The 23,705-nt window shown below is 32.3% G+C and overlaps 1 protein-coding gene across 1 annotated transcript in view; it reads right to left on the reverse strand.

Moving 5' to 3' along the window:
- Nucleotides 1–23,705, reverse strand: part of LOC127718789 (titin-like) — a 319,779-nt gene that overhangs the window by 218,072 nt on the left and 78,002 nt on the right. The window contains exons 49-79 of the mRNA XM_052224839.1: nucleotides 23,229–23,542; nucleotides 22,740–22,998; nucleotides 22,120–22,351; nucleotides 21,577–21,722; nucleotides 20,877–21,169; nucleotides 20,162–20,649; nucleotides 19,416–19,620; nucleotides 18,862–18,994; nucleotides 18,486–18,648; nucleotides 17,830–17,960; nucleotides 17,387–17,540; nucleotides 16,625–16,726; nucleotides 15,324–15,464; nucleotides 14,516–14,788; nucleotides 13,961–14,275; nucleotides 13,605–13,709; nucleotides 12,536–12,787; nucleotides 11,606–11,713; nucleotides 11,188–11,259; nucleotides 10,793–10,867; nucleotides 7,530–10,292; nucleotides 5,343–5,578; nucleotides 4,460–4,603; nucleotides 4,052–4,133; nucleotides 3,509–3,692; nucleotides 2,748–2,934; nucleotides 2,367–2,483; nucleotides 1,815–2,112; nucleotides 1,412–1,629; nucleotides 717–853; nucleotides 205–370 (exon numbers count right to left, since the gene is read on the reverse strand). Coding sequence (XP_052080799.1) covers nucleotides 205–370; nucleotides 717–853; nucleotides 1,412–1,629; nucleotides 1,815–2,112; nucleotides 2,367–2,483; nucleotides 2,748–2,934; nucleotides 3,509–3,692; nucleotides 4,052–4,133; nucleotides 4,460–4,603; nucleotides 5,343–5,578; nucleotides 7,530–10,292; nucleotides 10,793–10,867; nucleotides 11,188–11,259; nucleotides 11,606–11,713; nucleotides 12,536–12,787; nucleotides 13,605–13,709; nucleotides 13,961–14,275; nucleotides 14,516–14,788; nucleotides 15,324–15,464; nucleotides 16,625–16,726; nucleotides 17,387–17,540; nucleotides 17,830–17,960; nucleotides 18,486–18,648; nucleotides 18,862–18,994; nucleotides 19,416–19,620; nucleotides 20,162–20,649; nucleotides 20,877–21,169; nucleotides 21,577–21,722; nucleotides 22,120–22,351; nucleotides 22,740–22,998; nucleotides 23,229–23,542 — 8,493 coding nt within the window. The remainder of the gene's footprint in view (nucleotides 1–204; nucleotides 371–716; nucleotides 854–1,411; nucleotides 1,630–1,814; nucleotides 2,113–2,366; nucleotides 2,484–2,747; nucleotides 2,935–3,508; nucleotides 3,693–4,051; nucleotides 4,134–4,459; nucleotides 4,604–5,342; nucleotides 5,579–7,529; nucleotides 10,293–10,792; nucleotides 10,868–11,187; nucleotides 11,260–11,605; nucleotides 11,714–12,535; nucleotides 12,788–13,604; nucleotides 13,710–13,960; nucleotides 14,276–14,515; nucleotides 14,789–15,323; nucleotides 15,465–16,624; nucleotides 16,727–17,386; nucleotides 17,541–17,829; nucleotides 17,961–18,485; nucleotides 18,649–18,861; nucleotides 18,995–19,415; nucleotides 19,621–20,161; nucleotides 20,650–20,876; nucleotides 21,170–21,576; nucleotides 21,723–22,119; nucleotides 22,352–22,739; nucleotides 22,999–23,228; nucleotides 23,543–23,705) is intronic.

A 23,705-nucleotide genomic window follows, 5' to 3' on the forward strand; every position in this document is an offset into this window, starting at 1 on the left:
TAATAACAGTACCAGAAAGAAAAAGTTCTCTCTATGTATTTTAGCATCCCAAAACTATCTATAAATGGAAATCTACAATCACTTTCACACTATCATATAATTGTAAACTAATTACAAATATATAAATGGTCTTGAATATGCCAAACTCACATTTTCTCTTATATAAATTCAAAAAACAAAATTAGAAATCAGTTAACAACTTACATTCTACATTAAGTCTAGCTGTACATGTAGCCTTGCCAACTGGGTTCAAGGCCACACAACTGTATTGTCCAGCATCTTCAGGTTTAACCTCATAAATCAGGAAGGTGTTATTCTCATCTTCCTCAATAAACTTGGTTCGAGGACTGTCTGGGATTGAATGGCCATCCTAGAACATATTTCAATGTTTATGAATCATTTCAATAGAGCTACAGTGACATTCACATTTTAACTAGATACTTCTATTGATAATGGTTCAAATAAAAATTACAAGCCAAACTGATTTACCAATTCAGATTACAAGCATAAGAATGACTATTTAGAGTGCAATTTTTGTTTTCAAGATTATGTCAATATGAAAATTATATAAGAGGTAAAATCAGTGTGACAAGAAATCAAATGGCAGACTTTTTCTGATGAATGAAAACTACAAAATATCTTTTTTATTCCAAATGCTTAAAATAAAATTGCTTATTCATTTAAAGATCTACAGAGATGTTTTATAATTGACAAACCTTTTGCCACTGAACAGTTGGTTTAGGACGTCCAGAAACTTGACAATCAAATGTGGCTGGTTCTCCCTCTAGTGAATTAGTATCTCTGATCAGACTTCTGAACTCTGGGGGCTGGTCTCTTTCTGGTTCCTCTTCTTCTACAATTAAGACATTTATCTTCAGTATATAAAATATTTTAATTACACATTATGGTACAATTTTAAAATTTACATTTCCAAATCCAACATACACAATGAGAAATCATTATTCTATGAATTTCCTATATTAACTTAGAATAGGATATAAAAAGGTACTTTTAAGGTACTTTAAACTAATTTTATATTTTTTTTGGTTATTACCACACCGGTATTATACAGTATTGTTTGTATAACTGAATTATGATTGTATCTTTGTCATTGCCCCCTGAGGGACCTAATAATTAGTACAGATTTTTAACAAACTTTAAAGTCCAAGCAAGCTAACTTTAACAGATCCAAAAATTTGATCAATGGAACAAACATAAAATTCTCGACATGTGAAGTACATTGAAAATTAACTGAAAAAAAAAACCAATTTGTTAAAAACTATTTTAGCTAAAGTCATTAAAATATAACTTTGAATGTCATTATTTATGAAACCTGTGAATACAACTTCACTATGACAAATGTGATCAACATTCTATTGTACCTACTTTAAACTTTGACCTTTGTTCTTACCTATGACGGTGAGTTTAGCTTTACATTGTACTGTGCCGTACATGTTGTAAGCTTTGACAGTAAACATTCCTGTATCTTCTGGGAATACTTCAGGAATACTGAGTGTGCTCACGGTCTCTGTTGTGTTTATCTGGAAGTCATGTGATGGTTGGATCTCAAAGTTATCCCGATACCATGATATGATTGGTGGTGGGAAACCTTTATAGTGGACCTCCAACCTGTAAATTGTTCAAACAAAATCTGAACTAAACTGTTTTAAATTTTTTTTTGCTTTAATATTTTGAGAACAAACTTATTTTCGAAATAATTTAACTATATGGCTATATAAAAATCTATATTATCTTATTTTTCCTAGTTACACAAGTAAAAGAAAATTCAGATAGAAATGTAAAATAAAACTTACGTGACAGGTTTTCCTTCCGTTATTCTGGAAGGTCTGAGTGGCTTGGTAAAGACAGGAGGTTCTCGTCTTTCCAATGTAATAAATGTCTCCGACATCTTGGACTCCTCTGGTTGCTGTTCTGGCATGACAGGAATAATTTTAGCTCTCTGAATGTCAATCTGTATTTCTGGACGATCTTGTCTGACAGCTCTGGCTGCTGGTATTTCTTGTGGAAGCTGTCTGTACTGACTAGAAATGCTGACATATTCGGTTTTTCTTATTTCTTTGTCATGTTTCATTTTGACTCTAGTTTCTGCAGCTAAAACCAAACATATAAAATCATTAACATTTACTGTTGTATCATTTGTAACGATTTTTTTCAAACAACATAAAAAGCACAATTAAACAATAAAAAGTTTATACATTAGAACAGATATTCTTAACATTGAAATGAAACATGTAAAATAGGTAACTTATAAATGTAATCTTTGTATGAAATTTTCACTATTTTAAGTATCATTTTTTAAGTAATCAATATAATCTATCTATAACTGTATATCTTAACATAATTACCTCTTTCAATTTGCTTAAGTTGGAATTCAGTAGCTCTTGGTTTTTCAAATGCCTTTTGCAATTCAGGTGTTCTCAGTTCAATCTTGTGTCTTCTGTCTAATTCAATTTCAAGCTCTCCTAAATAAATGTACATATATTACATGATATAATCATGATTCTTATTACAGTAAAAGTAAATTTTGGATTACAATAGAAAATATTAATCCTTTTTGCTACAAGTGCAAAAGTTTATAGTATACATTTTAAAATTATATATTGAATAGTACAAAAGAAAATTTACTACATACATTTTATTTTAATATGTTATTATAAAAGATATTTTTATCATATTAAACTGTAAAACTAATATTCTAAGTATTTGATAACCATCATATATCCTACCTTTAGGAGCTTGTCTGAGTTTTGACCTCCAATCATCCTTGGGTACCACAGACAAGGTTGTACTAGCCTCGGCTTCACCTTCAGAATTCTTTGTGACAACACGGACTTGTCCTGCTTCGTATTCCCGAACTTTTAGAATTGTCATGTAGTGCATCATACCATCGTATCGTACTTGGAATCTTGATCCCTGTTAATAAACAGAAGTATATGCAAATATAATTTTTACTTTTAGAATATTAGCAAGCAATTTCATGACACAATGTTAGTGCATTAAAAAGAAACAGTTCTCATTACCAAATGCTTTTTTATAGTTTGAGGAATATAGACATGAACTAACAAGTTATCAAAAAATAACTAAAGCAGTGACAAGCTGGTGGACATAAAGTGTTGTTTGTAGGGTTGTGTTTAAGTATCATTGTAAATCTCTCATTAATACATGCTTGAATTATTGATTTTCAAAAAATGTGAAGATAAAAAGGTTTTGCTGCAGATATTTTTCTTAACCTACAGCCAGACATCTTTAATTTATGACACTCCAAATTAATGACAACTGAACACTTGTAAAATATTGTTTCTTAATTCATTACAGGTCTATAGAAAACTTGTACTTGATTTCCATAATAATCAATGTGACAAATACAATTTACATTTTCTTGTAGGACATCTGAAGTGTGTTTCCACATTGTTATACATGTACATAAATTTTGACCCTAAACCTGTCATATTCTTTCAACCTTCAAATTCTAAATTAGAATACTCACAGCCATGATCTGAGTTTCGTTGACCCACCATGTGACACGAGGTCGTGGGTGGCCACTAACTTTGACCATGAATTTAGCTGGTTCACCCTCAGCGACTTCTATGGGTTCTGGTTTGAGATCTATAGATGGTGGGTGTCGTTTCTTCTTTGGTTCAGTCAATTCTTGTTCATCTAGTATCATAGGACTGTAGGGAAATAAAGATAAATTTCAATGTTTACATCTAGTATCATAGGACTGTAGGGAAATAAAGATAAATTTCAATGTTTACATTATAATCAAGTTTTATCACAGAACAAGTGCTGTCATTTCTCGTTCTTATCTTTCTATTTAAAAAAAAATTAAACAAAACTGCACAAATGGATTGTAAAAACAATTTTAGATTTTACTCCTAAGAAGGTTTTCATCATACGAGTTACCTTTGATAAACTGTCTGTTATTACGTTACATCAAGTCAACATTACATACATTTTTTAGCATTAAAACAACCTGCTTTTTAAACTATTTTACAACAGCTAACCATAATTGATCATATTAAATACTTACGTTCTCCAGTGTTCCTCCATTTCCTGTAGTTTGATAGCGCCTTCTCCTGGCAACTGTGTGTCAGAAATAACTGCTCTCTTGCCTATAAAGATATATAACATTGTAAGAACTTTATCCAGGATGGTAATGGTTATCAGAGATTTACAATGTACAGAAGGAAGTTTGAAATTTCCCTTTAAAGAAATGTTCAGTTCATCAATTGTTTGCCAGACAGTGCCATACAATGTCAACAATTCTAGTGAATAACAAACCAGGAGTTCATCATTAGTTTACCATTCACTACAAAAATATCAGGAATAAAGTAAACTGGATAATTATACTAATTTGTAGTGAACACTTACACTAGGTGCCAGACAACTACTATAGCAGGTGCTTAATCTAGCCTTTTTAACTCTTAATCTTACTTACCTTTAACCTTGACAACACATGACACTTCGTCTTCACCATATTGGTTTGTAGCTTTACATGTGTAAGTTCCAGAATCTTCTGGGAAAACGTATTTGATGTCCAAGACAACAAATCCAAAGTCATACAATGGTTTAAATCTGTGACCTGTAAAGCAATTATATACATCATTTAGGTTTTTTTTCTTATTTCTGTTTTCCTGCTCACAGAAGAGCATTGAAATTGAATAAATATGAAGCAATATTACTTTCAAGTGCAATCAATGCTGCATACTTTATTGTTCTTTATTAAATTCAATGAGACCAGTCTAAACTAAACCTGTATATTTTTCTTTCTCTAATTGTTTGACTTTGGGTTGCTATCTCAGTGACATAAACTCCACATCTACTTTATTCAAATGTGCATAAACATAAGATCTCTCAAAACTGAAATCATGTATCAGGACATATGACGAAAATTTTCCAGTAATTTTAACTTTTTCAGACTAAACATTTGTAATAGATCTAAATAAAATGATCAGTCCTATATATGTTTGGTTGAGTAGGATTCACTGTGAAAGTATTATATCTGGACCATGTACTGTTTGTTGTTATAATTTGAACATCTATTTTTTAGCATGAGACTGGTGTTGGTGGCCAGTCACACATTTGGTCTGTTGTATTGTCCAGTCACACATTTGGTCTGTTGTATTGTCCAGTCACACATTTGGTCTGTTGTATTGTCCAGTCACACATTTGGTCTGTTGTATTGTCCAGTCACACATTTGGTCTGTTGTATTGTCCAGGAATTTTGGAGATTGTGTTATTCATTTTATGTAAAATATAATACAATATATATAAAGGAGTATCCTTTCAAACAATTTCACCCCAGTTTACAATAAACCTACCATGATGAAGTGGTTCTCCATCTTTATACCATTCTACTTTCATCAAAGGAGCACCATAAGGTGCTAATTTGCATTCAAAGTGGGCTTTGTCATTCTCCTTTAGGTTTGTCAGGTCTTTGAGAGGCGTCTTAAACTTTGGTGCTTGTTGTTTATCTTTGTTGTAAATGTCTTCCTCAGCTGGTGTCTCACCTTCACGGCGAATGAATTCACGTACAGCGCTTTCTCTGTCCAGATCCCTGTAACATAAAGGAAAGTTATCAATACATTAAGTGTTTATACTCAGACAAAATCTGTTTGTATAAGTCTGTTTTACTGTTTCTTTCCAACGCAAATATTTGTTTTCCCAATACTTTTTGATTTTCAATAAAAAACAAAGCTAAAATATAAACTTTTTTCTGGAGGAAAGGCTAGACTATATTGGATAAATTATAATGTGGCCACTTAAAAGTTTGGAACGGACACTTATATTTAAATATACAAAACTTCCATAATCTAGAGTAAAGATGGTAAAACCTAATTTCAAAATTCCAATTTTTTTCTGCAAGTACATAAACTGCAATATATAACATGCACTACCACAGCATTCAAACAAGTCAACAAAACTTTTCAGAGAAAGTGTTGAGACAAATTTTGAACAGGGTTAAATCATTGTTGTATCATCAAGATGAATAAGAATAGATGGGACTTGTTTTAAATTTTTGTACAAAGGTGGTGAAAAAAGGCATTTACTCTGGTCAAACTATAAGTTATTTCAAGAATGTGAAATAAAATTAATAAAAAATAAAGACAGTATTTTACTATCCTTATGGTAATTATTACAAATATGATTTTTTCCCCTAAACAATTGTTTTAATTTTCAGAGCATAACAACAAACAGAGGATGGACATCATTTCAAATAAGAAAATAGAAAACTGAGGGGTCAGTGAAGGTACCCAGAAGTATGCAATTGGGATCACAAAACATTTTGGGGGAAGAAGTACCATACTATGTAAGATGTAAAACCAAATTATAGATACTCCTCAGGACAAGTCAAATGACAGGAAATGGTCAAATAAATACCACACTAATGGAACACCGATTATGGTAATACATCATAGTTGTCAAAACAGGTCAGATGCATGTAATAGACAAACAATATCAGGAAAATCAGGGTGATATGTCAAGACAGATCATATAGAGGAAATGATCTAATTTAAATCAGAGCAATGTATAGTGACTTTGGTAATTAGACAGATCAGAAGGAGGGAATGGTTTAATTAACATCAGACCAATGCATACTGACTTCAGTAAAAGAACAAGATAGAGTCAGAAAGAGGGAAAATCACGACTATCAGACCTGATTTCAATTTTTTTCATGACAGGTGTTCTTATCCTCAGCGATCTTCTGCATAATTAAAAAAAAAATACACATATAAAATCATTCTTTTATTCATGCAATGTTAATTGTAAGCTAACAGTAAGTAAAAAAAAAACATGTCAATATAAAAGTTTTTGCAAAAGTAGTAATAATAGAGCCTACATACTATCCATAATCATAATTTTTTTTTTAATTCAGATTTGCACTATTCTATAAAACTGAAATATCATTCTTTTTAACATTTCAAATATTATTAAAAATAAATAATTAATGAGTAAAATAAACTTTTGGAAGAGAGTCAAGGTAATTCATCTTTATACAGATATATCAGGTAAGATCCCTGCAATAAAAAAACAACTAATTGAGATTAAAAAAAACAAAAACAAAACACAAACACAAACATGCACAAATTGGGTAGCAAAAGTGCAAATAAATAAGATCATAACAATATCAGAATCAAATTTACATATAAATCAACAGAATCCACATACAAAGTTTCACTCCTGGAAGCCATTTCATCAAGTCAAATTATTTCAAATACATGAATCATTGTTTTCATCAACCAATATAAACTGACTGTGAACAAAAAACTAATATGATACTTATCAAGATCGAAACAAACTCTGACATATCAAAACATTTTATAATCAGTCAGAGTCCATCTTGAAATGCATCATACTTTGTCTGTGGATAAATTGGTCTGCTAGTGCAGTATCAATTACACAGTCAGTTTAGCATTCTACAAACAGGAAAGCAGCTCAACACTCAATATAAGCAGGAAACCAGCCTAAAACTTAGCAGCAGAGAATCAGCATCACTCATTTCTAACCTCAGGTAGGGTTTCTGTTCAAGTTTTATTACAGCTTCTTGGACAGTATCTGTTGTAGGTGTCCATGGTGATGAAAACACAGCTTCCAAAAACATGAAATCTTCATCTTGAGGATAAGGGCAGATAACTTTTTCTGTGTCTAAATCTGACAAAGTCAGTTTCAGTTCTTCAACTGGTATTACAAGTTTAGGTGGAACTATAGGAAATTTCTCAAGAACAGTTCTAGTTGATTCTTCAGTTTCATATACTCCAATGCCACCTGGTTTTTCAGCAGACATTACTCGTGTTTCAGTGTCAGCAGATTTCCCTGGCTTTGGTGGTACAAGTGGTATTGTTAACTTTTTCTCTGCCAGAACCATCCCTTTCTGGAGAGGTCCTGGAAACAGCTGAATTTTCTTTTCAGTCACTTCTCTTTTTTCTTCTGGGTATTTTCCCTTGCCTTTAACAGTAACAGATGTTTTATAGGTTTCATCTTTTGGTTTTGTTTGTTTTCCCATGGCTGACACTGTCACAGTCTTATCCATCTCTGTATCCCTGATGACCCATGGAGGATATTCATCCTCTGGTTTACCTTGGACTTGAGGAACGGTTGTTACAGAGGTCTGAAACTTTTTCTCAATCGGTTTCCAAACTTTCTTTTCAGAAGTAACAGATGTCACTTTATCAACCTCTGTATCCCTGACTACCCATGGTGGATATTCCTCTTCAGGTAGGTCTTCAGTCTGAGGAACCGTTGTTACAGAGGTCTGAAACTTTTTCTCTACTGGTTTCCAAACTTTCTTTTCGGCAGTGACAGATATCACTTTATCAACCTCTTTATCTCTGACTACCCATGGTGGATATTCCTGTTCAGGTTTACCCTGCTCTTCCGTCTGAGGAACAGTTGTTACAGATGTCTGAAACTTCTTCTCCATTGGTTTCCAAACTTTCTTTTCTGCAGTGACAGATGTCATTTTATCAACCTCTGTATCCCTGACTACCCATGGTGGATATTGCTCTTCAGGTTTTTGCTGGGTTTCAGTCTGAGGAATAGTTGTTACAGAGGTCTGAAACTTTTTCTCGATCGGTTTCCAAACTTTCTTTTCTGCAGTAATAGTTGTTGTTTTGTCAATCTCTGTATCTTTCATCCATGGTGGATACTGAACTTTTGGTTTCATTTTTACCTCTGGTTTTTTACTGAGAGAGGTCTTGTACTGTTCCTCTAGTGACAAAGGAACTCTTTCTTCAGTGACAGTTTTGTCAACTTTTGTATCTTTAACCCATGGGGGATAAGTAAGTCCAGGTTGGCTGATTGTTTCATCGGGCTTTCTTTCAACTGTGACTGATGTTTCGTACAATTGATCTGATGGCTGTGGTTCTTTCCTCCCTTCTGCCATAACTGTAGTGGTTTGTTTAATTTGAGTTTCCTTCACCCATGGTGGGAAATCTATGTGAGGTTTTTTCTTCAATTCAACTGGTTTCTTTTGCATAATGACTGATGATTCATATTTTTTGTCATCTGTTTTCTTGACCCATGGTGGGTAAGTAAGTCCAGGTTGGCTGATTGTTTCATTGGGCTTTGTTTTAACTGTGACTGATGTTTCGTACAATTGATCTGATGGCTGTGGTTCTTTCCTCCCTTCTGCCATAACTGTAGTGGTTTGTTTAATTTGAGTTTCCTTCACCCATGGGGGGAAATCTATATGAGGTTTTTTCTTCAATTCAACTGGTTTCTTTTGCAAAGTGACTGATGATTCATATGTTTTGTCTTCAGTTTCCTTTACCCATGGTGGGTAGGTAACTGCAGGTTGGCTGATTGTTTCATTGGGCTTTGTTTCAACTGTGACTGATGTTTCGTACAATTGATCTGATGGCTGTGGTTCTTTCCTCCCTTCTGCCATAACTGTAGTGGTTTGTTTAATTTGAGTTTCCTTCACCCATGGGGGGAAATCTATATGAGTTTTTTCCTTCAATTCAACTGGTTTCTTTGGCACTGTGACTGATGATTCGTACAACTGATCAGATGGTTTTGGTCCTTTCTTACCTTCTTCAAAAAGAGTAGTAGTTTGTTTAATTTGAGTTTCCTTTACCCATGGGGGGAAATCTATGTGAGGTTTTTCCTTCAATTCAACTGGTTTCTTTGGCACTTTGACTGATGATTCATATGTTTTGTCTTCAGTTTCTTTGACCCATGGGGGTAAATTTACACCAGGCTTTTTCTTTGTTTGCACTGGTTTCTTGGCCACTGTGACTGAAGTTTCATAATTTTTGTCTGAAGGTTTTGGTACTTTTCTTTCCCCTGTGATTGTGGTAGTTTGTTCAACAGTAGTATCCTTAATCCATGGTAGATAAGTACTAGAATCAACTTCATCAGGGCATTTTGGGATTACCATGGTAGCTTCATATGTCTTATCAAAAGGTTTAGGACCTTGCCTTTCACCAGTGATCTGAACGGTTTTCTCAACCCTAGAATCCTTTACCCAGGGAAGTACAGTCCCTTCCTCTGGTTGTCTTCCTTGGGCATCTAATGATACAGTGTATGTTTTGTCAAAAGGTTTTGGTCCTATTCTCTTACTAGTTACAACTGTCCTTTTCCCAACAGTAGTATCAGTCACAGCCCATGGTAGAGATGTGTCTTTTCCTTCATCTTCTGATTTTGTTACTGATATAGATGTTTGATATGTTTTGTCTGTTATTTCTGGGGCTTTATGCTTGCCAGTAACTGTCACTGATTGGTCAAGTTTTGTCTCCGTAGAAACCATCCAAGGGGGATAAGTCTCTTGGCTACAATATCAGTAAGATAGTATAAGAAACAATATTGAATACTACAAAATAAAATTACTGTCATTATTTACCCTTTTTAATTCTTTAGATTGTAAATTTAAAGTTGAAATATATAAATTATATACTTTTCAACTTATGTATTTTCATATCTGTTGACATAAAATCTATATCAATCTTATAATATTTCTTGACAGTGATTTTATTTTTTTCTAAATTTGTTATTTTTCTGGTGCTTTATAAATTTAAGTACAGATTCCATCTAATCTACTAGTTAAAGAAAGAACATGCAAGGCTTTACTAGAAGTTAAAGTTTTACAGTGAAATGGTAACTAAATCTAATGACTCAATAAAATGTAAAAAAAAACATGCTAAAGAAATATTAAATAAAAAACAAAATGCATAAATTTAAAATAAAATTTAAAAAATTTTTTTTTTTTGGAAAACGATGTAAAATCATAGATTGGGAATAAACTTTTGACATAAAGGGGAATAACTCAGACCTTGGAATCTGCTCTTTGGGTGGTGAAGGCTTCTTGGCTTTCTTTTTCTCCCTCGGAGACAATGGTTTGTTATACCTATATTGTAAGTCAAAACGTTAAGTACTGCTCTACATATATATATATTTCTTGATTAAATCAGAATGAAAGGAGTGAAATAAAGTATTTTCTATATAAAATTTCTACTTCAAATATCACATGCATTAACTATTTCATCTGTTCACTATATAAATTAAAATTGTTGTATGTTAATTATCTAGTGTCTAAAAAAATCAATCCAAAAACTCTGAGACATTAATACTTTTTCCGCATAGTTTGTTAACTTATTTCTTTTTTTGAAAGAGGGAATTTCCATAAAAAGAAGGAAATTAAATTCCATAAAATGTGAGATAATTCACCTGGTTTGTTCATATTTTGTCTGTAATGAGAAGGGAATCTCTGGCTGATATGGTGGCTGTAAGTCATCATTTCTGAAAATTTCATTAAGTAATTTTTTGTAGAAACAGCAAAAATCTTTACATTTTCTTGTAATTTGAACCCTATCCTTTCAGACAAAATGTATTTGTAAAATAAACAGGTATAACTCAAATTACTGATTTTTCAAACAACATACAGTTTAATGAAACAGATACAGATTTATGCATTATGAATCCAAGTCATACTATAGTATTTAGTTAAGTTTATAGTGTTCAAAACTTGTAAGTGTAATCTTCCTGCTATTCATGCTAAAAAGTATTTTTTGTAACATTAACATGATTAAGTTCTATTACAAGAAAGACCCTATTCAACATGCTGTTCAACATGTCACACCCCTACCTGTCAGACTCATCCTCAGTAGTGTGAACCAGTCTTAGGGTACCAGCTTCAGTATCAGAGACATAATGTATCTCTTGGACTGGTCCTCTTTCCTGGATCTCATAATGACTACAAAGCATTATGGGATATTGAAATTATTCCTGTTACATTAGCACATTTCTTAAAATCCAAAATCATATTCTTTTTCAACACAAAGCTCTTTTCTATCAATTGTCTTTAATCCATTTCAAATAGAATGACAACAATTACTTTCTTAAAACATTTCTAACCTCAAATAGAGTAAAGAACTGATTACAACTTTTATAAAATCATCATTCTAGCAATAAGATTTGCAGGATTCATTGGATAAGTGAGAAAGAAGTCCTGAGAATAGAAAGAAAATGAAAAAAAATCTTTCCTTTATCAATGACAATTAATCAATATAAACTATTACTTGTTTAGCTCAACACTGAATATTTGATGTACACTATTCATAAATTAACCAAAAAAGCATTGTTTTTCCAACGTTTATCAGATCTAGGAGCACAAAACAAATCTAAGACATGACATTCTCAATACATCTTAGGTCTAAATGTATATCATGGCATTCCAAGTCCTTAGTTCAGATTAAAGTATTTGTCTAACATGCTTGTTAGTCAAAAGTAATGGTGGGTTCATCAATTTACATAACATTACTATTAAATTCAGTTTGAAAAGCAAACAAGGTTTAAATCTATGCAACATACCTGAAATCAAACCAAACGTTATCATTTATATTTCAACCAATGATCATGCCAGGTCAAATAGTGGGGAGGGACATCAAACCTCAAATTACAGTAAGACCTATGTGCTTACATTGGTTAACAACTAGGGAAACCTAAAATAAGTTCACAAGGATGGTTTCAAAACATTTCACTGCAAAAGGAGCATCTCAAAACACAAAGAACTGACCTATCAGAATCAGTATACTGGTAACCTTCTGGAGGTTGTATCCTAACTACATGTTTAACCTTTGGTATCTGGGGTGCTGCAGAAGGCTTTTTAAGGGCTGGTTTAGGTTTAGTTTCTGGTGGCAATGAAGAAGCTTTAAGTGGATTTTTTTCCACTATTTCTTGCCTCTTTATGAACCTAACTGGCTTTGGAGCTAACTTTGGCATCTTAGGTGCCTCCAAAAACATTCTTTTCTCTGTTCTGTGTTGAACTCTGAAAAGTTTATCACCATTTGATTTTGACAATTAAATCTATCCCCATAGTCAAGATATAATCTCATTTATAAAGCACACAGTGGAGATAAAACTGTTAGCAGTTTCAAAATTGAACAAATAATATTTTAAAGGAAATGCACCTGGGTCCATTTGAATTAGTGTCCTACATTTGATTATCAGTCTTCATATTAGTTTCCAGTTTCTTCATGCTTTTACAACACAGAAACTTACAGCGATTCTAGTACACATTTCAAAGTTATAAGTAACATACACTAGTTAATTATTTTTCCATTTTAGCTATTTAATTATTTCCTTATGTGAGCAAAACAATTTTAAGAAGCTACAAATACAGCTAATATTCAAGTCAAGAGAACAGAAGCTAAATTATTTTTTTTCAGCTGATTAGTCCAACTATTATATAAATTCAGCTTGCACATTCAAGATATTGATATCTCTATTAACCTTTCTTCCTCTGGATATTCATCAGGAGCCATTCTCTCTAGGTCAATAGGACTGTTTAAGATAATTATAGTGTCAATGTAACGTTTATTTAATAAATATGTTTTACTCCCCCCTCCTGTTCTTTTATTATTTTTTTTATTTCTGGTTGTCCCAGCTGGAGTATAAATAAACTAAACCCAACCAAAAATTTTTCTTTAATTTAAATAGTGATTTCATTTCACTTCTCTTTCATAGAAAGCTAATATGGAACAATTCTAAAAGTAACTATCACTCAGTATTTTTTCCACAAATTACTTCAATTTATGGTTTTTATTTGGAACAACATGCAACAGCAGCAGAATCATGCAGTGTACCTTGATCTGTCTAGTTCATCCTCTGACACAAGACGTAGATATCCTGATTCCGTGTCTGAGGCATAACTTATCTGTTGTACTGGTCCTTCCTTCTCAATCTCATAACTAATAAAATAACATTTGCAGTTGTTATTCATTGTCTTCATAATTTTGTGTTTTCTTCAGAATGAAAATTCTGTAATTTTGAAAACAAGATAACTTTTTAAAAGTAATTCATGTCTTAGCATATCAAACTGATTTCATGAATTTTTTATAAACTTTTTTTACTAATACTTTTTTAGTTTCATTGACTTTTCTGAAAATCCTCTTGAAAAAGGCGTATTAACAGGAAGCATGCTGTGAAATAGTATAATAACCCTGGAGGAGATGGAAGTTTGACTCTTTTCTTGGCTGGCTTCTGTTGTGCTACTGGTTTCTTCTCTGGTAACAGTTTCTGTTCTGGTACTGGTTTACGTTCAGGTGATAGTTTCTTCTCTGGTACCCATTTCTGTTCAGATAACAATTTCTTTTCTGGTACTGGTTTACGTTGTGGTGCTGGTACTGGTTTTTGTGCTGGTATTATTTTCTTAGGAGTGTCTAATTCATCCTCAGATACAAAACGTAAGTATCCTGATTCTGTTTCCGAGGCGTAACTGATTTCCTGTACTGGTCCTTCTCTTTCTATTTCATAACTGTAGTCAAAGAAAACCAGTTATACATTGTATACATACATTGTATTGTGATTTTATTTCAAGTGAAATGAGGAAGATAATGAAACTTACAAATTTAATTTTCAAAGTATAAAGGACAAACTTGCTAGTCATACACAGATCTCCATTTATATAAAACCACAAAGTTTTATTAACATTTACATCCTTTTCAAAAAGCTTGAACATTGCAATTGTTTATCATGCAGATAAAAAGAGATTAACCTTGGAGGACTTGGTAGTTTTACTCTCTTTTTAGATGGTTTCTTTTCTGGCACCTTGTGTTTAGGAGCCGGTGGTGTTGGCTTATGGACTGGAGCTGCTTTAGCTGGTGGTATTGTTTCTTCTGGTGTCTCAAACATTCTTTTGGCATCAGCCACTGACTGAGGCATATTCTCTTCCTCAACCTCCATTGGTTGTTCTGGTTGAGTAGGAGGAGCATGAGGTCGAGGGGCCCAGGCAGGGCTTACCTTTTCCTCAGGAGGCATAGCTCCAAGTCTGAGAGGAAGAAAATATCATTTTCAAAGCATTCAAGAATTGATTTTAAAAAAATGTACTTTTAAAGTTTAATCAAACATGTTTCTTTGTATATTTCAATGAGACTTGTTTATTTTCCATAATAGCGTAAAAACTTCAATGTCAATTTAGAGAAACACTGATCCATCTTCTAACAATTCTTATTATTGGTACTCTTCCTTAACAATTACATTACTATTAAACAAATACCTCAAACTATAATTCAATACATTTTATTCTATTTTTTTCAATCTTAAATAGTATTTATACATATTTCAAGAACATGTCATGCTTATACGAAAAAGCACACAAAAAACAGAAAGGGAAAAGGAACAAAAAAGTGTTGAATTGAAATAAGAAGGATAAGCACACATATATATAGTATAATGTAATGAGAGAACTTGGAATTTTGTTTTTCATAAAATCTCTAAGAAACATATTTTATTATGAGTTTTCTTAACGTCTTGTTTTAACAATTTAAAGACCACATTTTCTAGCTACATCAAATTTGTCTAACCTTCTTCGTTTAGGTATAGGTGATGATTCAGCCGACATTGTGGCTGGTGTTGGTGGTGGTGGCCTTGGTGGTGCCAATGGTGATTGTTCAATTAACTTCTGAGATGGAGCAGTTTCCATTGGCTCAGTATCACTTAACATTCTAAAACAGGGTTTTTTTTAAATACTTTAAAAAAATCACTTAAATAAATTAACATTTACTCGTCTTCAAAATTTTTACATAGTGAAAATTACTCTACTGGGACTAATAAATAACTTAATTGATAAAAAAAAAAATCATTTTAAAATCAGGAAAATATTAAATCAATATCCCATAAATTTTACAAAATTCATCTTAAAAACACTTAAGATTTTCAATAATCAGACAACAATAAGTTCAGTTTAATAAAAAAAAAAAATATTTTCATATCAATATTAATATTAAAATTCTGTAGTAAATTCTATCATCAGTTTTAGGACTTACACCTAAATTAGTTGTTTTTTTGGACAAAAACATCTCCAAGCAAATCATTCATTAGTAAAAAAAAAAAGAAGTACAGTATAAACTCAATGAATAAAAGCAATATCTATACTTCAATTTCAAAATTTTGTACTAAATTCTATCATCGGTTTTAAGACGAACATCTATATTAGTTTTGTTTTTGACAAATCATCTCCAAGCAGATCATTCATTAGTAATAAAAAATATTAAAATAATTCTACGATCTTTGCCAAAGAGTTAATTTTATTGACATAATCAGTTTAACTGATTCAGATTTTACAGTAATGAAGAAAACTAGACGCTACTTTCTGTAAAGGTTTAGAGGACTATGGGTTATTTTGCCTATTTTTCAAGTTCACATTACACATTAGGAATTGTAAACAATGTAACATGCTGTTAAAGAAACTGTTCATACATGTTAAACATAACCCTCTTTTCCAGGTCATTTTCACAAAAAGGCTTATTTTGATTTGGTTAAAAATGGCAGGCTTGAATTGCAAAATAAATCTAGAATATAGTCTATACAACTTTTGGAAAAGTCTAAAATGATTTTCTCTAATGCTTCATTTGATTCATATTTTCAATGCCTTCCTTCTTTTCTACCACCAAATATTTTTCCATTTAAGATCAATTTTTTCTTTTTCTTTTCTAACTGCAATCAGGAGTCAATACATGCAAATAAACTACCTTAACAACAACACAAATCACTAGCATTCAACAGAAATACAATAAATCTAGTCCAACTGAAAGGCAATCATTGAAGAAAACAAGCAGTCCGGGACAAAACAGGAATCAAGATCATGCCTAACAACAATTGTAACCTCTTAGCTTCCTCATCAGGAACCAGTCTAAGAGTAGCACTAGCACCCTCTGTTACATAGGAAATCTGTTGTACAAAGCCCTCTTTTTGGATGTCATAATGTCTGTCAAAAAGGAAACAAGGTAAGATTAGAAGGAAAAAAGACTGAATTTTCTTTTTGTCAGCTTAAGATTTTCATCTAAAGCTGAAAAGCTTACATTTTTCATTAGCTGACTACTGGTTGCATGTAGGTAAGAAAGAACAGTACCAATGATCTATTTTCAGCTATTCTTTGTTTATTCAACAAATGCTAAACATTTAATCCATCTTTCTTCTCTCCACTAAATAGAAGAGTGATATTTTACAAAGTACAAGATAATTTACATGTCTAATTGCCCTTTTAGTAAAGTAACTTTACTAACTATGCACAATGTAACAGAAAAACAAATAATTTTATGAAAAGAGTATTTATGATTTCTTCAACTCATTTATGTACAAACAGCAAGTAATTCTTACTATATTGTACTACCACTAATAGATTATTGTTCACTATAAATACATTTGTAATTGGTCAATGTTCTAAGTAACAGATATAAATTCATTGGCCACTGCTTTGAGTAACAGATAAATACATTGCCTTATGTAGGAGCCAAAACAATTCCAGATCCACTGGGATCCAACCCTGGAAAAAAAGAAACTCATTTGGGGGATTTATTCATGCCAAAATCTTTTCTCTTTTTTTTCTAAACCCAAATGAGCTTTTAGAATATTAATCTTGACTTACGGTGGTGAATCTGTTCTTGGTGTGACCGGCTGTGGTTTTGGTGTAGGCCTAAGGACCACAGGTTTAGGTGCAGGCTCTGGCACTTCTTTAACTGGGGATACTTGTTTCTTTTGAATGGTAATTTTCTTCTTTGGCTCTGGTTTCTTACCCTCAGCTATAAATAGTTATGATGTAATCATACAATTAGGATCTTTACTATCAAAGGCTTTACCAGCCGTATACACAAATATTTTTTCAGATATTTAAAAAGTTCTCTCATTGAAAATACAAATAACATAAATATAAACACTAGTTCACTTTATTCACCTATCTACCCCCAGAATTTGTTCAATATCTTTTAAAAACAATATCACTGTTGAGGCAAAAATTTAAGTATTCAAAATCTGTTATTCCAAGGCACATCTTTGTTTTTTATTTTATTAGAGATATTAAGAAAGACGTACATTTGACTGTCAGTTTTCCTCTAGTTGTAGCTGTTCCAGCAACATTAGCAGCAGAGCACTGGAACCAGGCAGAATCAAATGGTTCGACTGTATCAATTGTCAGTGTAGATCTGCCTCCTTCTGTATCAATCCTATCAAATCGCAGGTTTAGTAATAATGAATTCATTTATAATATATAATAGAAAACAAAGGATATGGAGTTTCCATCCATGACATAAAATCATTACATGCACAGCAAAAAAAAAACAAAAAGCAAAGGAACAGCACTTTTATTGTTGTTCTTTATCTCAAAGACACAGTGAGGCTTCAACACAGGGCAAAAAAAACTCTCACCTAACGGCAAGTTTAAGACAGCCCCTAGCACTGGTTTGATCGGAATTTTTTTGGCAAAGTAAAAGTAAAAAAGGTAAAGTTGTAGTAAATGGGTGATATAATTTTGTAAGAAATATGATGCTCAGGATTTTTTATCAACTATACCCAAGAAAAAATACTTCAAATTCTAAATAATTCCTTGTTTTTAATCTTAATCATTTAGCACACAAGTTGAAGTTGAAAATATATCATTACAAAGATGCAACTCACTATTTTCACTAAGAATATGTTAATTCATAAATGTATTTGATGTTACAATGTATTCATGTTTCTAAAATTCTTACCTGTAAGGTTTGTTCGGGATCAACATCTTGCCATCTTTCTGCCAACTTATCATTGGCTGAGGTATACCAATCACCTGACATCTCAAGGTCACTGGTTGACCTTCTCGGATATTAAAGTTCTGTATTCTTTCTACAAATCTGGGCGGTTGCATTTGTTCTTTTTCTAAAAAAACATCAGAAGGAACTGATTAAAACCCAATGACTTTTATATTCAAAATTCAAAGTTCTATTTTTAAAACTAAAATTACAACTTTTGAATTACTTTAATTTTTCCTCATTTACAATTTAGTGCTTGTCATTTGCCCGAATATGCTCAGACACATACATATGATTTTATGACATTACATCAATAAATCAAATAATAAAAGAAACCTACCTAGTATTTTAAGCTCCACTGTAAATGAGTTTTCACCTGCCTTGTTATTAGCCAGGCATGTATAATGTCCGGAATCATTTCTGGAAGCAGCCAGAATTATCAGGGAGTTCACTCCATCTTCATTCACCACAATCTATAATTATAAGAAATAATTGATACAGTTTAGCTATTATTTACTATTAAACACTTTCTCCTTATAATCTTTACAAATCCTTTCTTTTAGTTCATGAAGTCTATGTCATACATTTATTTTCTGAATTTGTGTTTACTTATTTCCTTAACACTGTGTTGCTCAGTCTTTGAGTTTTCTGTGTGATGTTTTCCAGAGTGTTGTTGGTTTCTTTAATTTTTTTATCATGTTTCTGTCTGTAAGATCTGATCTGGTTGTAAGGTGTGAACTCTATTGCTCATCACTGAAGACTATACCTAATTTAAAAAAATTTGATTATGCTGTATCATCTGACCAAACTTGATTTTAATCATTTTTATTAACCATCTTTAATAATCTATTAAGGTTAGTTGACATATTTATAATTTTGCTGTTGACCTCTTACCTTGTGTTGGTCATCATTATGAACCTGTACATCATCCCTGTACCATGTCAATTCTGGAGCTGGTCGTCCAGAAACAAGGGTATCAAATCTAACAGTGTTACCCTCTCTGACCTCCCGGTCTTCTGGGACTTTCTTAAACAGGGGTCTAGATAAGGCCTCCATGATGCCTCCCTCTTCTTCTGGGCGCTTGTCCTTATCTTTGTCACTGAAAATAAAATAAAGATTATTATCATTATAAACTTTCAATTCAATTGATGAAAATAAAAAAATTATAAGATATACATTCATGAGTCAAAAATGTATAAAAGCTGTATTGTACTTTTCAATTTATTAAATTCTAAAATTCACTCTAAAAATCAAACAGTGATATAAGTTTAAATACTCCTTTATAACAATACTGAACTGCTGCCATATAAAGCTAAATAGAGGTATAAGTAGCAAATATTTATTACACCATCATTTCAAGTTTTTTAATTGAATTTTAAAGGGAACAATAACTTCTATAAATCATTGATGTTTAATCCACCAAACCTACGATACTCATATTAAAGGAGTGAAAACAAACATCAGCCTTTACCCAATCAACAATCAACAAAACTCATACAGTATAGTAAACTATAAAAGACCAATGTGAAAAATTTCAAATTAGAAAACCAACATCCTAATTCATACTAGATGTACAAAACAAGATTTCTGACAAATCAAAAGTTTTCAATATTAACAAGTAATATTGCTATGACACTTACACTCCAAGAATTTTGTCTAAGGCTTCCTTTCCTACAAATGATGTGGAATCAATATTTCCTACACTATCCACATACAGTTCACTAGAACATGTGTCTTTTCCTGAAGAGTTCACAGCCAGTACTGTATAATGTCCAGCATCTTCTGGTAAAGCCATTCTGATGCGTAATGTACTGTAGCCATCTTTATTATATTTCATCTCGTAACGAGTGCTACGTTTTATTCTCTGGCCATTTTTATACCATGCTACTTTTGGACGTGGTCTTCCTGTGATGCGACAAACAAATGTTGCATCAGATCCTTCAAGTAATCTAAAGTCTTTGAGTTCCTGCACTATTTTGGGTGGTGCAGGAGCACTTGGTTGTACTCTGTCTGTTGTCACATCAGATTCATACTCAGATGTCTCAGTCTCACTGGAGAACTTGATATGGCCTTCTTTGTAAAACTGTCTCTGCATCAAACTTTGTTCAAATCCAGTTGGAGTAAATTCCTGTCGAAGTAAAATTTTCAAATAAAACACTTGAAAAAAGTAATGAAAAATCAACAAACAAAAAAAGATTTCACAATATTTTGAACTGCAGTCATATATTTTCAAGCAAAGACATTCTGAAAAATCTTTTTTGTTGTATGCAATGAAATCTTTGAAGAAATCTACTGTTTTTATTGAAGAAATCATTGAATTTTGGCAGTTATCAAGTCTAATGATAATGTACAAACCAAAGTAGATGTTACAATAGGGACTTCTCTTTCCTGAGACAGTCTATATTGTATGTTGCTCTCAAGAATTTTTTCAGATCTTGGAACAAAGAAATCTGATCGTTTACGAGGTTGTGCCATCTCTTGCTGTTGTTGCCATGGTTTTACTGGCGGCTGATTGATATCTGGCTGCTGGTACCATGGTCTTGTTGGCTGCTGTGTCATTTCAGGTTGTTGTTGCCATGGTTTAAGTGGTTGTTCTGTTACCATTGGTTGCCATGTCTTTGGTGCTGGAGGTGGTGGTGCCATTTTTTCTGTAAATAAAAAATGGATAAATACTTTGGAAATTTGATTTCTAAGTTGAAAAACAACAATGGTAACTGAATTATGAAAATTTAAATCCTCATCCAGTCTGGAACTCTTGACATGTAAGCTTTAAGAAATAATGATAATAAGTGTTAAAAGAAATTATACATGGATTTGATTCAATGCCTTTCAAAATTTTATCATAAGTTTACTTTTGTGGTATGATTTTAGCTGACAAAGTGATAGTTCAAAACAAATAAAAACTTTCCTTATGTAAACTTTACCTTTAAGTAGTATATGCGCACCTAAGGAAGCATAGTAAAATACCAAAAAAACTTGTATACAATACCTTCTGGAGGTGTGTCTTACCTTCTGGAGGTGTGTCTTACCTTCTGGTGGTATAAGTGTGTCTTACCTTCTGATGGTATAAGTGTGGCTGTGGTGTCTGTCTGTCCCATTAGGTTGACAGCAGTACATGTGTACTGTCCAACATCATCAGGTTTACAGTTCACAATAGTCAGAGAAATTCTTCCTGTATTCTCATCTATTGTTATCCTGTATCTGAAAAATATTATCCCATCAATTGCATTTTTCAATCACACTTTTAAAATACTGAAGAATGTAATTATATTTTACCAACAACAGATAATCAAAAGCATACAAATATTCTAGATAATTACATTGATCATTGATATTCCAGAATAGATAAAATTAAATTAAAGTAACATTAGCATCTAATATTTTATCTTTAAAATATCTATAAAAACTGCCCAATACTCAACAGTATAAATTATGTTGAAAAATTAAGATATGACAGTATATATATAATCCCTCTTAGTTATTTTCATAATTCCTAAAGAAAAAGTATATGTATCATATGTCACTGACAACATTCTTTCTAATTAAAACTGTACTTTTAAAATATTTAAATATCTTCCATTTGAATAGGTATACAAACCTTTGGCTAACCCTGATTGGGAATCCACGTTTTCTCCAGGATACATCTGGGAAAGGTTTACCAGTTACAGTACATTCAAATACTGCATTGGTGCCTTCTTTGAGTTTTTGGTTTTGAGGTATTTGTGTAAAGCGTGGAGCTTCAGGCTCAATCGGGGATGGAATTCTTTCCTCCCTTGTTGGTGCTTTGTCTGCTTTGAATGCTTCACTTACTGGTGACATGATTGGTGATCCTGAAATAAAACAGCGCAATAAAAATAACTATAATGAGCTACTATGTCAGTAAAAAGTACCAAAGTAAAACAGAACACCAAGTTTGTGTAATACATAAAATAAAATATATAACATTTAAAATTTAAAAATCAAAGAAACATAGCCAAATTTCACCTAAGGAAATTTTTCTTTTTTTTCAAAAATTGTCTGAATAATTTTTTTTTCAATTTGTAAGATAAAAATTGTTTTCTTAAGCTTTGTATAGTTTAAAGAAAAATAATCCTAAATTTACACAGTTTGTTTAAACAGAACAGCTTTGAACAGCCATAACACATTTTTGAAAGCAATTCAATTCTTGGACACAGTGTGTATGCAAAATTAAATTTTTGATTTGTATGATGAACTTACTTTGTACTTGTAGATTGGCCAGTGTTGTATCTGACCCGTCAGCATTGGTAGCAATGACCTTAAAGACACCAGAATCTTCTGGGAATGTCTCGGCAATGCTAAGTCTGCATACTCCATTGTCATAGGTTATCTCATAGTCTGGAGAGCTTCTGACAACAACATCATCTCTGTACCATTTTATAATGGGTTCTGGATGAGCTTCTACACGAGCTTCAAATACAACAGGCTCACCTTGGTCTACACTCTTGTTCTGTAGAGGCTGTAATCCAAATTTATTTTTGTAAACATATTTGACATTGAAATTGGTAACAAACCTAAAATGGTGTATCAGGAAATCTGAATCACTAACTTTTATTATATTTTTTATATGAACAAGGTATAACAACATTCTTTCAATTAATATGTGTTTAAAAAATACCTTTTATGATATTACAAAAAACAAATTTATTTGTTGGTTTGGTATGAAGAAAATTGTCTACAAACTTTTACCTGAGTAAATCTTGGTTTCTGTTTAGGTGTAACTTGTACTGGTTCTCCAGCAGGTAGTCTGAAGGTTTGCTCATAGGTAGGCATATCTGGTTTCCTACCAACTTCCATTTTGACTTCTTCTCTGTACCTCTGGTCACGAGGTGATACTTCACGGGGAGATTCTGTCCTCTTGACAAAGTCTGATGGGAGTTGTAGTTTCCTGACTTTTGGTGTTGGCTCCTCTGGAGCAGATCGTGCTGCAGGAGCTCGTTTAGGCTCAAATCTCTCCTCAGTTACAGGCTTGGCTTTATCAGGAACTGATTCTTCCATTGGAACTGTAAACAGATTTTATTTGTAATTACTACACATTTTACTTTCAACACTGAAGAAGTTTCAATCATAATTTTTTTTCACAGTTTCTTTTTTTTTTTTTAATTTAGGTTGAAAATTCAGAGAAATTGCAAATCATGCAAGTGCTGTAAGACAAATAAAACCTCA

This window comes from Mytilus californianus, unplaced genomic scaffold, assembly GCF_021869535.1.
Source record: "Mytilus californianus isolate M0D057914Y unplaced genomic scaffold, xbMytCali1.0.p SCAF_10, whole genome shotgun sequence".
In the NCBI taxonomy this organism is placed as follows: Eukaryota; Metazoa; Mollusca; class Bivalvia; order Mytilida; family Mytilidae; genus Mytilus; species Mytilus californianus.